The 13289-nt window shown below is 41.2% G+C and overlaps 1 protein-coding gene across 9 annotated transcripts in view; it reads right to left on the bottom strand.

Moving 5' to 3' along the window:
• Window positions 1–9758: 9758 nt before the first annotated feature.
• The window catches only part of EBF1 (EBF transcription factor 1), a 276873-nt gene continuing 273342 nt past the window's right edge, over window positions 9759–13289 (bottom strand). For 5 of the 9 annotated variants that reach the window (XM_051631535.1, XM_051631534.1, XM_051631533.1 and 2 more), the window contains one exon: window positions 12961–13000. Coding sequence is in view for 4 of the 9 variants with exons in the window: in XM_051631539.1 (XP_051487499.1) it covers window positions 12969–13000 (32 nt within the window). In the remaining 5 variants the exon portion in view is untranslated. Of the gene's footprint in view, window positions 13001–13289 lie in introns of all 9 variants that reach the window. The other 4 variants (XM_051631539.1, XM_051631538.1, XM_051631537.1 and 1 more) reach the window with 1 other exon arrangement.

Genomic DNA, 13289 nt, shown 5'->3' on the forward strand with positions numbered 1-13289 from the left:
GTGTTTCCACTCCAGATAAAAGCAAGTCATTTGCTTCTTTCATCATGTCACTACTAATTTCCAAACAGTCAAAGCTGCTGCTAATTTATTTACTGAACACTGAAGCCCTGTTAGCAGGGGCTGCTACTGAAACTGCTTTCTGGCCTTCGGCTTTTGTTTGTTGACAGCCTGATTTCCCAGTAGGCCATTTCCACCTGTGTTTCTGTTTTTTTTAGTGCATGTCTTTCTTTCTTCTTCCCAGTGACTGTCTCCCAAATGGCTCCTGAAGGCTTTTCTCATCTTCCCTCACTCTCTCATCCCCTTCTCCCTCCCAGCTGCAAGGACTCTCAGCTCTGCTTTCAGTCATTCTACAGTTAGTGGTTGTCTACACTGCTGAGCTCCCATGGGGCACTAATTTTTGTTTCAAGGACAAGATTCAAAAGAGTTTGCTACACACAGGTTGCAGGGTGCACCTTCAGATGTGCCTTCAAATAGACTTTGGAGATTTGAATATATGAGCTCCTGAAAATCAGTTTTTAAATTGCAAGGGAGGCCTATTAAGTGCTGTAAAAAAATTTTTTTTTTTTGCTTTTCTATTTTAAAAGCTGCATTAAAAAAGTGGGTATTTTTTCCTTCTCTCTCCCATGACATTGGGTGGAAATAGAAATTAGGAGACTGCCATTTCCCTTTGACTTCATACATATCAAAGGAAGAGAGATGACAGGCTAAAATGATTCAGACAGTGACCAGCATAGACTGTATCTGGAAGAGCTAGTGAAGAAAGATATTGAGATGTTGCAGTGGTTTCTTTGCAGCAGCTCAGTGTGCCAGGAGCTTTACGTGTGCAAGAAAGGTTCTGAGATTATTTCTATTAATCGAAAAATCTGAAGCCTGTGCAGCTTTAAGGATTTATTAAGACATTCTTTTAAATTTGCTACTTAAAATTTTCTAGCCTCCTTGGGTGTGAGCGTGTGTGCGTTTCTTGATATACACTTCATAGGTAACTTCTGGTTTACTTTGTCTCAGCCCCAGCAAGCTCTGTAAGTCTTGCTGAGGTCCATTATGAGAGGACTCACAGCTAATGTCTGTTATCCTGCACTTCAAAAAATCTCTTTTGCCTGTATGTTAAATTCAAGTGGGATTTTGCAGCTTCAGTTTTACTTGAAGACCTGGTTTCTAATGAGTCCATAGAGCTCAAAACACAACTGTTTATCTTCTGGCTTAAACTAGGAACTGTATCTTGAGGGAATCTTCTGGTTAAAAGTGCTGTGACCTTGATTTCTCTAACTGTTCCCATCTAGTGAGTACTTCGGATTTTTTTCCTCTTTGCCTTGGTTTCTCATTTACAAAACCAAGGTGGTAAGACTACCCAACCCCAAACAGGCACTGTGGAATTGTTCAGAAGGAAATATTGATGGAGAAAGCTGTAAAACAGTACTCAAAGCAAAGTTTGAGAAGTGCAGAGTAAACCTCCAATGTCCAAAGACACGTGTTTGGCCAAGAGGCAAGGCCTGCACTCAGAACTAGAAGCTGGGCATTCGAGCTACAATCTACTGACCTTGAGTAAGTCTCTTACCTGCTGTGTCTCTCCATTTCCCAATAATATTGCAATAAGACTAATATTTACTTACCTCACAGTCACATATTCAGAATGAATTAATGTTTATAAAGTACTTGGAAGTCCTTGGATGAATGGTCTCACAGAAGTGCTAAGCAGAGCACACATTGTCATTTCCCTGTAAATAAATACATGTCATTTACATGGGTGTACAGAGCTGTTCACACAGAAATATGCAGTGTCTCATCTCAGTGCACTCAGGTTAGCACAAGATAAAAGAACAAACCCAACAGTCCTTGACAATTCATGTCATTTTGCTTTGAAATGAGTATATTTTCTTTGAGAACAGAGCTTATCGTGTAATCTCCAATGGAAGTTATTCTGCCTTTTTACAGTTGCCATGATGCAAATGTCATTTGTACTCCCCTTCTTTATGAAAGTTAACAGTTATTTAAGAGATCAAAGTTAATTATCACTAAGGAGATCATTTTTACCTATCAACCCACTTTTGTAACCCCACTATCACAAGTAGAAGCTTTATGCTAATCAGTTTTCTCATTTCCATAAATTACTGGCAGAATTACTTTTTTTTTTTTTTCTTTCCCAGCATGTAAGTAGATCTGTTGGTGAAAGCTCTTGAGAGGTAAAGAGACAGAGAGAAAGTGAGGTAAGGTGTTTTTTCAAGAGCTCACCAGTGGAATGTGGCACCAAGAAAAGTATAATCCAAATCATTAGTTTCATTGCATCACTAAACTTGTAGGTGCTACAGTCTCCCCTGCACTGCAGAAATCTGATACACACACATTGTTTCAATTTAACATAGTGATAGGAATGGAATCGAACGTGAGGATCACTGTGTGACCCTATTACATGTGAAGTGTCTCTATTAGAGCTGTAAAGACACCATGCCAGAGGAGCTGAAACGGGTTGATAGAAACAAGCAGATATACCTTTTTAAAAGCAGCAGTCAGAAACTCTGCAGTGTGATCCAAGCGTGTTCTGCTGCAGAGGGCAAGATAGTCTATCCTAGGGGAAGATGATATTAGAAAGAGAAAGAAACCCCTTTCTACTCCATCACAGCACTTTCTGTATAGTGAGCTTGCCAAATGGATGCTGCTGCTGTGGAAGTCATTACTGCTGTGACTGACAGTGCAGTAAAATAACCTCAGCTACAGCATGGAAGGAACAATAAGAAATCAAAATGAAACAGATGCGGATATTTTGGGTATCCCCTAGGTCTAAAAGTTGAGTAAAATAATTGCTTAGTAATTAACAAGCTTGTTGCTATGCTGCTCCAGCCTTGTAGGCTGATGCTGCTGAATTTCAGCATAAATTAAATCATCTCAACAGAGGCTCTACAACCTAGAACTGAAGTTGTATCCATGCGTCACTTGAACCACACCACACTTTTGGAGCTTCCTTTTGAGTTGGTAACAAAGCAGTTCACGTTCCAGTGGGCATCAGTAGATTTCTCCTTGACCACTGCACTCTAGAGTAAGGAGGGACCTGAGCTGTTGTTTTGAGCCTACTGAAGTCTTCTGTCTTTGCCACTGTATCTGTGGCATTTTCTATGGCATCTCTCTTCAGGCGACAGAAGAGCTCAGCTGTCAGTCTGTCAAGTGCCTGAAGCACTTTCCTTTTCCCCATCAGGAAGAGACCAGCAATAAGGCAAAGCCCAGAGTGCTCATGCTCAGTGCCACGTCCCCTCTCTCTGTCACAGGCATCCCCTGTCCCTCAGAGCACTGCCTCAGCAGCCCTGCAACCCAGGAGAGCCTCCAGAGCTAAACATGAGGGGCACCTGAGAGCACCCCAGGAACAGGCAGGCACAAAGGAAACTAAACGGACCTTTCACTTCCCCCAGCTGTGATGTTTTGTGTCACTGTTTAAAGAAAAGCAGCACAAAACTGTATTCTCCCTTGGTTTTTTTATTCTTCGACCTTCACCTCTCCTGCATACACACACCTATTTCTTTTCAAACGCAAGAGCCACCCCATTGAAGTCAGCAGGACACTTCCAGTGCTCCAAGCAATGCATGCATATGCCTGGATCCAGTTGATATTTACAGAAGGCTCCTTTTGAATTGGCTTTTGATTATACATCTATGTCAGAGGGCTGTTCCTTATTGCATCTGTGGACTGTGAGGATCAGTGTGACTTGTTTCCATGTGACAAAGATGGCAAAAGATTGCAAGTATAACCTTTAACATTACAGACCTTTTTTAACTGTCAGGTACTCCACTCAACTGTGTATTTGTGGTTGAAAGGGAACATAAACTATGATGCAGAACACTAAAGGATTTAGAAGATGTAACCTTTGTGTGGATGGCTTGGGTTTTATTATCCCATATATTTATTCTGCTGGATATCTGTAGAATAGTATGATCAATGAGTTGGAATCCTTCTTGTTTCTACCAACAACAAATCAAACCATTAATAGGCCAATAAAACCCCAGGATTTGGAGAAAGGGGAGGAGGGGAAGTAATTGCATTGTTCTGATGCTAACGAGGCACATCTATCTTGAAATAACTGATTAAAGCTGGTGTCGACACAAGGCCCGTGCACTGCAAAGCGTGTTGCTAACGATCAAGGTGTGTAGCTCTGGGGAAGGGGAACATGAAGTGGCTGCTCTGAGTTTGCTGTGAGCTCAGTGCAAGTGAGGTGTGGGAAGCACGGCTCTCTGGGGGGATTTCATCCTGCTTAACCCTTTCTGTCCAGGCGGGGTTCATGGGGCACACTGTGCAGCTGATAAATAGTTCCAGAGAGGCGTGATTGCATAATGATAACCACATTCATTCACCTGCCTATCACAAGCCATGCATTAAAGTTTGAGCTCTCTTCCCCTGGGTCCACAAAGAGACATTTGAGTGTTAGCTTATAGTCTTTAACATTCCTCCTAACAGAGGGCTAAGTGCAGTGGGGTTAAACAGAGTCCCTTTTGCTTAGTAACCCATTAGCTAATGGGTGTGTAAGCCCATCAATTCTCTGTTTATTCCCTAACCCCATTAGGGTACACCTGCTGTGCATAAAAAATACACCTGACAAATCAGAGTGATAGTTGAAATAAAATAAATATCAAGTGTTGTTATAGCTGATCCAAAGTGTTTAAAGCTGAAAGGACATAACAGTGATTTGTGAGGGTAGAAAGGAATAGTGTGTGCTGGCTCGTGGTAGCTTGAGCAGGTTAATGTCAATCCCCCTGTGATCCAGCTGGTTCAGCTGTGGGCTCCAGCTCTTGATGGCCCCAATCCCCAGCCCCATGGGCCCCTCTGGGGGGCTGGAGTTCCCCTTCAAACACTGTCTCCAGGCACCTTCCATGGAGCCACAGCTCTGCTACGTGATAAATTAATTATTTAGGGGAGGGAGGGTGAAAGCTCAGGGGCTGCTCTCCCACAAAGGCAGCCAGGAGCTTCAAATCTGTCGCCGATGCCAGGCCATTTGTTTTGTCACTTCACAGGCTTTATTTATTTATTTATCTTACAGCTCTTCTTGTGATTGAAACTGTTGAAACAGCTGGTAGCAACTGTCACTGAGACATTTCCTGACTGCTAGTCAGGACATGGGGCCTGATCCTGCCAGGGGCTGTGGCCCTAGAGCTGCCTCACACGCCTCTGCTGGGGCTGGGCAAGGGCAGAAGTGTCCCCAGCTGTCCCCAAGGCCTCTGTGGCCCATTGGGGCTGCCCACATTGGGAAGGGACAGTTCCAGCTACCACAAGCCTCTTTGCAGGAGGAAAAAACAAGGGGATAGCAGCAATGAACTTCATTGCCAAAAGTCACTACTGAAATTAGGAGATTATAGGGAAATTGAGGAAAAAGGGGCTTTTATGTTTAAAAAAAAGAAAACCTGGGTAGGCTGGTGATAGTAAGATGAGCAAGGCACTTGGTTCACGGTCCTTGGTCTGGGGTGGAAAACTCCCTGAACTGAATGGGCTGCAAAATTCACAGCTGAGCAAGATTAAGAGCTCAGCTTCTATTAAAAAAAAAAAAAAAAGAGAGAGAGAGAGAGAGAGAGAGAGAGAGAGAGAGAGAGAGAGAAAGAGGTACCAGGTCAGCCCAGCCTGGCAATGGGGCCAGCAAACTGCCAAACCCCTTGGTTTGGGTAAGGAGGTGGAGGAAGGTTTGCCAGATTGCAAGTGCCACTGTTGGGCTAAGGAGCAGTGATAAAATGAACAAAGCAGGTCACTGCTGTTGTGTGATATTATCCACAGGCTTTGGCATTTTCCATCTGAATGCTTGCCTCTTCTTCCTTCCAAGTCCACTGCTGCTATTATTTTTACATCATGACTGTTGAGGAGTGTATCATTCATAACATACCTATCACAAAGACATTCCTTTTTAAATGCTTAGGGAGATAGAGGGCTACAAACCCTGGGAAATTATCTATGCATAATATATTATGTAGAAGTTCTGTAATCATTATTGAACTAAAGTGCATTGAGTAAGTGGATAAAATCAGTCCCACTGTAGCATAAGTCTCCAGAGAGCACAGATAAAAATGCCTCACACTTAAGCAGGAAAAGGTAACAAAATATTTCCAGTCCCAGCAACTGCATTTTCCCCTCTATATAAATAGGGAACCCTCAGGAGAAGGCAATGATGCAGCAGAGGTTGAAGTCAAAGTTATTGGTGGTGAGGTGAGGGAGCAAGGCAGTGCCTGGGGTGGGCTGCTTGGGAGTCATGGCAGCAATACTCTGCTCCATGGGGAGGCAGCTGGAGGCAGAGCCCAGTGGGGTAGGGCAGTGGGCAAGGAGGTAGTGGTGTCACAGACAGGACCCCAGCAAAGCTGAGGGGTATGAGGTGGGTCTGAGAGGGAGCAGAGGCTAAAACTTCAGCATAACAACCTTCCAGATGAGCCAATGTTTGTGCTCCCCTTTCCTCTCAACACTGCAGAAAAGTGGACTTCTATGACAGGGTTCATACTAGGGCTTGTTTCCCAGAGCTTGTCACAGTGCTCACACAGTTTTCCACCTCAACACACATACATGCACACCCACCTCTGCAGTTTTGTGCCTCCTGAGCTAAGGTCTGAACTGAGCTGCCACCTTCCTGCAGAGAGTAGGATGCCTCAACTGAGAGATCCTCACTGGCACATTTATCCTGAGATTATTCTCAAGCAGAGCACTTGTGCTCCTTTGAGCACACCTGTACCTAGTTACAATCAGTCCTTGCCTCTCTCATCTGCTTGATCAAGAGCTGCCAGACTGCAGTGAATCACCACTGTGGGGAGACTCTCATTCACCAGCTGCAAACCCACTGAGGCCCTTGTGAGTGCTTACAGTAAACACCACACATTGACACGAATAAATGTGGGTAAATTGGGTCTTTATATTTTTTAATATAACTATACTTCCACAAAAAACCCTGAAGTGAACAAATTCACGTCCTTTATAGGAATGTGAAAAAATAGGATAGCTTGGCTGGGTCATATAGGAGAGAGTTTCCTGTATGTTCCAGGGAAGCTTTACGTGATCATCTAAGTAAATTTTTTGATGGTAATCTTCAAATGTGCATCCACTGTAATGATGAAGAGTGGGGCATAAATTGAAAATGAGGAGAAAAATGTGTGTTAGCGTATGGTATTTGCTGCTCTGGTAGCAGACCTACACAAACAAGCCAGCTAGAATTGCAATCCCTGCTGTTAGGCTGTGACTGGGTAGTCATCAGCATTCATGTCCTGGAATGACTACATGAAGGCTTTCTAGGCTGTGCTCTTTCACATGACCTGCTGATCATGAGCAGGGCCCTAAGCTCTGGCCTACTTGCATCATCATGGGCACCAAGGAGAGGAAGAGAGAACAGGGTTATAGAGATGGAACTATTACTTATCTAAAATATTCATCCTGACCTCCCCATCTCCTTGTCTGTAATATGCACCCAGACTCAAGTAAGAAAAGTACAGAGTGATATGGATTTGGGACAAAAGGCCGTTGGGATTCTCCATTAAAAGGAGGCCAACTCTGAGATGACACTAGAAGGGATTGGCTGCCTTAGCACAGTGAAGCAAAGACTGTTGCAGCAGAATTTGTGTAACATACATTAACAGGAGAGCTAACACAGGTGAGATGTTATTCAAAAGCCCAGTTCTGCTGCAGGACAAAACTGTAGTTTTCTATGCATCAGAGGAATGGCCTTCAGTGACAGCCTCCCTAAATGGGTAATGAGGGCAAATAAACTAAGATGCAGTGGGTGCATGTTTGAAAAATCTTGGGCGATGTGATTATTTACAGGAGGGCTGGAGATGAAGCAGCAGCAAACAGGAAGGAGCTGAGGAAGTCAAGCATATAACATGAAATGTGTCTTCAGCTAATGCATGAAACAGCAGAAGCTCCACAGGCTGTGATGCTAAGCAGAGTTATGTAAATGATTACATGAAGCAGCTGTGGCAAGAGCCTGTAGACACAGACTCTAAAGGTAATAGCAGCCACATGGACAAGGCCAGGGAACTCACAGTGATGGTAGCTCATTTTGCTGAGGTTTCTTTAAACTGAAAACAAATATAAATTAGAGGTATGCCTGTACAAAAATACAGCCAGTCTCACTGCCAGGTGCAAATCATTCAGGCAAAACGTTGCAGTTGCTGAAAAATTAAAGCAGCCACCAGTGCAGAGGGCAGCAATAAGTCATGCCATTACCCTTCCATCCCCATGCCTACATGTTCTCTGTGCCATGACAGAAGCAACTGCTCTTCCTGCATGCGCACCCTGCAACTGGTCCTCACGTGGTTTGGGCTTCACAGGGTTTACTTCTGGCATAAAAAAAAAAAGCAATTTGTCACCTATTACAGTTCTGTCACCTGGGGTTGTCAGTTTGGACTGTCAGACGAAATTGCTGGAGCTGACTGGCAGACTTTTCTTCAGCATCCATCTGAACTAGAAGCCTGATGGTAAATGCTATCTTGCCTCCTTCACCCCACCCTACCCCCTCCACCTTTTTTTTTTTTTTTTAAATAGGGCTGAAATCAAATTTCAGGCAAAAACATTATCCTCAGATCTGGTTCTGTTGCACCTAGAACAGGTTGCCTAATATTACATCCTGAGTTTAATCTTTAAGGCTGTTTTCCAGCTCCGTGTGCCCAACATCTTTGTAGAGAGCTGAGCACTGATAGAGCCCTCAGCTGCAGTGAGAGCTGCCAATATTCACACCATTTGAAAGAGAACCAGGAGAATTACCTCAGACAGAAGAAACAGATCTCTTGTGCTGACAGAGTAAACACATTTGGGGTTTGACTTTGCCAACAGCTCTCTTTCCTCTAACGACTACCGGAGTGGCTCTGCTAACCTTTAAGAGATACCAACACTTTACATTGCAAGAAGCCATTTCTGGGTGCTTATGTTTCTAGCAAATTTGATTTTTTTCAAGTAAATTTTAATTTAATTTAAACTGCAACCTCAACGTCCCTATTCCTACCTTGAAAATGCTTGGAGGCTTGCATTAGGGGTGTGGTGTTTAAAGGTTTTTGATTTTCCCTTTACAGGTCTTGTGTATGACAGCCTCTCTTCAGGCCCATTTAAGTGCCATTATGTCAACCTCCTACATGCCAGAGGTAAAGCTCCTCATGGTCCTCTCCTGCCAGCAGAGTACAGAATGGTATGAAACGCCTAGAACCAATTTAGCAGGTGATGGATTTACCACTCAGGAAGAGTAGCAGAATGGAAACACTTTATAGGAGCCTCCTGCAGGGTAAAGTCAAGGAGCCAGTTACAGCTCAACCCACTTTGATGCAGTTCTTGAAGCTGGCCTTGAGCAGGTCACTTCAAACCTGGTGCTGGAGGTGTTGCCATTGATTTAAATATTACCAAAATTAAAACTCAGACCTCCCTGGGTCTCTGGTACTGGATCTCCTGTGCCTTTGTCTCATTCTTCATGATCACTGCACTTAGAGACAGCTCTTTACAACTGGGTAGCTACAGCTAGACGTGCTCCTGAAATCCTCCAGAAAAATACGTTGGCCCTTCAGGTAACCAGTAGACTAAACCAATGGAAATAATAACAATAATGGGATGAACATTCCATATTATTAGAGGATCCTTTGAAATCATTAGTGACAGAGGAAGAGGAGTTTCAGTGCACCAGCATTCACCACGTTCCATTGTGTAATTCCATGCTTTTCTGCTTCTCCTTAATTTCAGAAAGACAATTTAGTAGCCTCTGGCTTCTGTATTTTATTTTTTCTCATCTCCTAGCCAGCAGAAGCAGAAAAATAAACACACAACTAGGAGCTGTATTCACAGACAGGAAGTAACTTTAATTAAATATTGTGAAAGTTGAAAAGTTTTTACAGCTTGAATTTCTGCAAAAAAATTATAACAATCTCTACAGTAGTTAGTTTCTCTAACAATAGAACTGTACAGTGTGTGTGTGTCTATTCAAAAAGATTTAGATAAGAAGGTGAAAGGTTAGTAGTTTCAGAGATGACTTCATTTTAGCTGCATCCTAGTACAACTGTGAGGAAATAGGCATACTTTATGCAATCCAGTCATTGTGAAGCTTCACCGTGTCAAAACTGAAATCTGAATGTTTCCACTTAAAGCCATATTCTGTAAACAGCTGCATCTTTTACTTTGTAAAAGATCAGGGTGGTGCAGGGAAGATTATTTTTTTATAAATTCCCATTGATCAGATCACGATAAATAGCTGCAACAAAACAAAATGATGCACATTGTCAAAGGATCTTTGGACACTGGCAGAAGAGACTACAAACATTGCTGGGTAACACTGGTGTCAGAATTACTAGGACTTAGAGTGGAGCTCTACAAGAGTAATTGATGGTGTCACTGGACAAAATATGGCTTTAAATTTGATTACATTGTCGTGCTGTTGCTTACTATGTGAATTAGAATAATCGCTTGGAATACAGAGAAGCAATAAACTGATGTCTCTCACATTTTCCAGTTTTCTCCTCTTTTATTTTCTCACCATGGGGAAAAAAAAAAAATAATCCTGTTTTCTTCCCTCCCCCCTCACCCCAAAGATCACACTGTGACATTCTAGTGAAAACCATTGCAAAATTCATACAGGAAGCATGCACAGTTGCAGCATCGTTGTAAATGATTTCTTGCTTGACTAGAAAAAAGTTATATTGTTTTAAGGTAACAAAACAGTTCTTTTGTGCTTTTCAATTCCTTTTTTTTCTTTTTTTTCTTTTCTTAGAATGTTAGTGATGATTGACAGTTCTGGTGCACAGTACAATGTACAAGTGAAATGAATATGATTTGCATTGTTAAGGCATCCAATCTGCTGGTTTATATTTATGTGAAAGACAGAGAAATATACAAGCAGACTTAAGAAAGAAAGTATTTTCATTGAGTTCTATGAAGTTTCTCCCCATATTTAATGCACAAAAATGCGTCACTCCAAAGAGGAGAAATCCCATGCATATTAATAGAGTAAAACAGCATTAGTTTTTGTTAAGCCTCAAAAGCAAAGGATACATTTTTTTTTTTTTTTAAATCTACATAACTAAATGCTACAAGAATAATATGCTACTTTTTGCCATATATTGGAAAAAACTTCTTAACTTACAAATAATACAAAAATAGACAATGGCTTTTGGGTGGAAATTAAAAAAAAATGGAAGCATGGTTTTAAACAATACTAAAAAAAACTATAAATGAAATGTTTTTAAATCACATTTAAACAGCTAATACAACGGTGAATGACCAAACAAATCAGCACTTTTCACATAGCAAACATACACAATAAAATAAACTTGGTAGGGGAAAAAAAGCAATGTACAAATTCCAAAGATAAATACATTATTTATATGGATATTTTACAAAATCCCCCTTAAACCAAGCAAACAAAAAACAGAAACAAAAAGCTTTTTTATTCTTTAATTAATTTTGCAAGTATGTGCAAGCTAAAGGTAGTGAGCTTTTTTTGCAAAATATGCAGTAAAATTCTTTTTTTTTTTTTTTGTGATATTGAAAAACCGTCTTAAGACATTAAAATGTATAAATAGAACAACAACTTTGGCAAAAAATCACAAAAAATCTACAGTATTTATAACTACATACAAAACACAACAGCAAAGAAAAAATATCAGGTAATGCATCTTCAGAGCTTTGCTGCCTCTTTGACTAATAGTTTTTAAGAACACTTCCCAGATAATGATAGCAAAATTTTTGTAAAACAGAAGCTATGGTTTTGATTTGAAACCTTCCTAACAGCCCCCCCACCCCCACCTCCTGTTTCCATGTACTATTAAAAAGCAGTTACCTGGTGCTTAATATGATACAAACTGGGAGGGTCGGCTGATTCAGGAGCAATCCTAGTGGGAGGCTGGGGACAGTGTGTGCTTTCAGACTGTGAGGATGCAGAACTGCAGAGGGGTCTGTTCTCATTCTGCCCCATGAAAACCACTACATGAGGGGGAGAGAGGGCTATGTGGGAAACACCCCCAGCCTGGTGGCCACAGCCTGTGCCACTGGCTGTGCAGAACCCAAATGGTGTTTCATGCACAGCTCAGGTGACACTAAACTTCAAGAAGGCCACTCATTTGGAAAGAGTTTGCTATCCAAGCTAAGGAGCGAGCCATGCTAATGGAATTCTGCTGTTTTATCATATCTAGAGGCACTGGGTGTTCAGTTCAAGAGGAAATGTGTTATATGCATCCTTACCTTTACTTTCATCTACTTTCCTCGTATTATTTACACTATTATTTAGCCTGATATTAAAGACAGAAGGGTACTAATCCCACCCTTGCCATCCAAAAATACCAGCTTGCTAGGGAGTGATATCTATTTAATTAGAACATTAAAAATGCATCATATTAGTCACCACTGGATAAGCAACCTGTATGAGCCGACCCTTCATTAAATGGCCATTATTCTTCTACGAAAAACTAACTGGCACTTCTATTCTGTCCCACACAGACCTGTATGTGAATGACACCACTTTTTCTTTACAGAGCTTTAAAAAAATAATCATAAATTAAAAATGTGGAGTTCCATCTCTAGTGTCCCTTGTGTAATTGTATGATTTATAAAAGACAAATGGTGTTGAGTTAAATCAAGCCTTGAAAAGCAAACACAAAAAAACCCAACAAAAACAAAACAACAAAAAAAACAAACCAGAAGGGGGAAAAAAAAGCAACTCCCCCCCAGCCCCACAAAAAAGAAACAAACAAACAAACAATAGAGTGGATTTTTTTTTTTTACCAACATAAAATAAATATATCTCCCAGGTATTTGGGATGGACAGCTTGAATCAACACCTTGCAATTGTAGACTGTTAATTTCAGTATTTGCAAGGATGGTGATTTTTGTTTTGTTTAAAAATCCGCAGTTATTGTAAGATTCTTCTTTATTTCTTTTTTTTTTATTATTATTTTTAAAAAGGCCTGAGTAAAAAGTTCCACTCTGGGACTTGTATCAGATTCTCTCTGAAGCAGAATTCAACCTCTTCATTAGTAAAATTCTTCAAGGCAATTCTTTCACATGGGGGGAACAATCATGCCAGATATAGCTGTGAGAGGGAAAGGAGAGGGGGAAAGAGAGAGAAAAGTGGGAAAAAAGTTACTTTTGTGCATTATGAAGCAACTTTAAAAATCCTCAGAGCTTTGAAACAGTTACTAGCAACATAGTCAGCCATAGTGAGTATTAAAATTATACACAAGCATCATCCAGTAGAGACAACTGTGTGAACAGTAATCACGGGAAGCCTCATTCTGTTCAGAAATTGGTTTAAATTGCAAATGACTCTGATTAAATTAGTTATTTTCTTGCAGAATAAGTGCACTTCCCCTGATACCAGA

The sequence above is a fragment of the Apus apus genome, chromosome 13 (assembly GCF_020740795.1).
Source record: "Apus apus isolate bApuApu2 chromosome 13, bApuApu2.pri.cur, whole genome shotgun sequence".
Taxonomy (NCBI): domain Eukaryota; kingdom Metazoa; phylum Chordata; class Aves; order Apodiformes; family Apodidae; genus Apus; species Apus apus.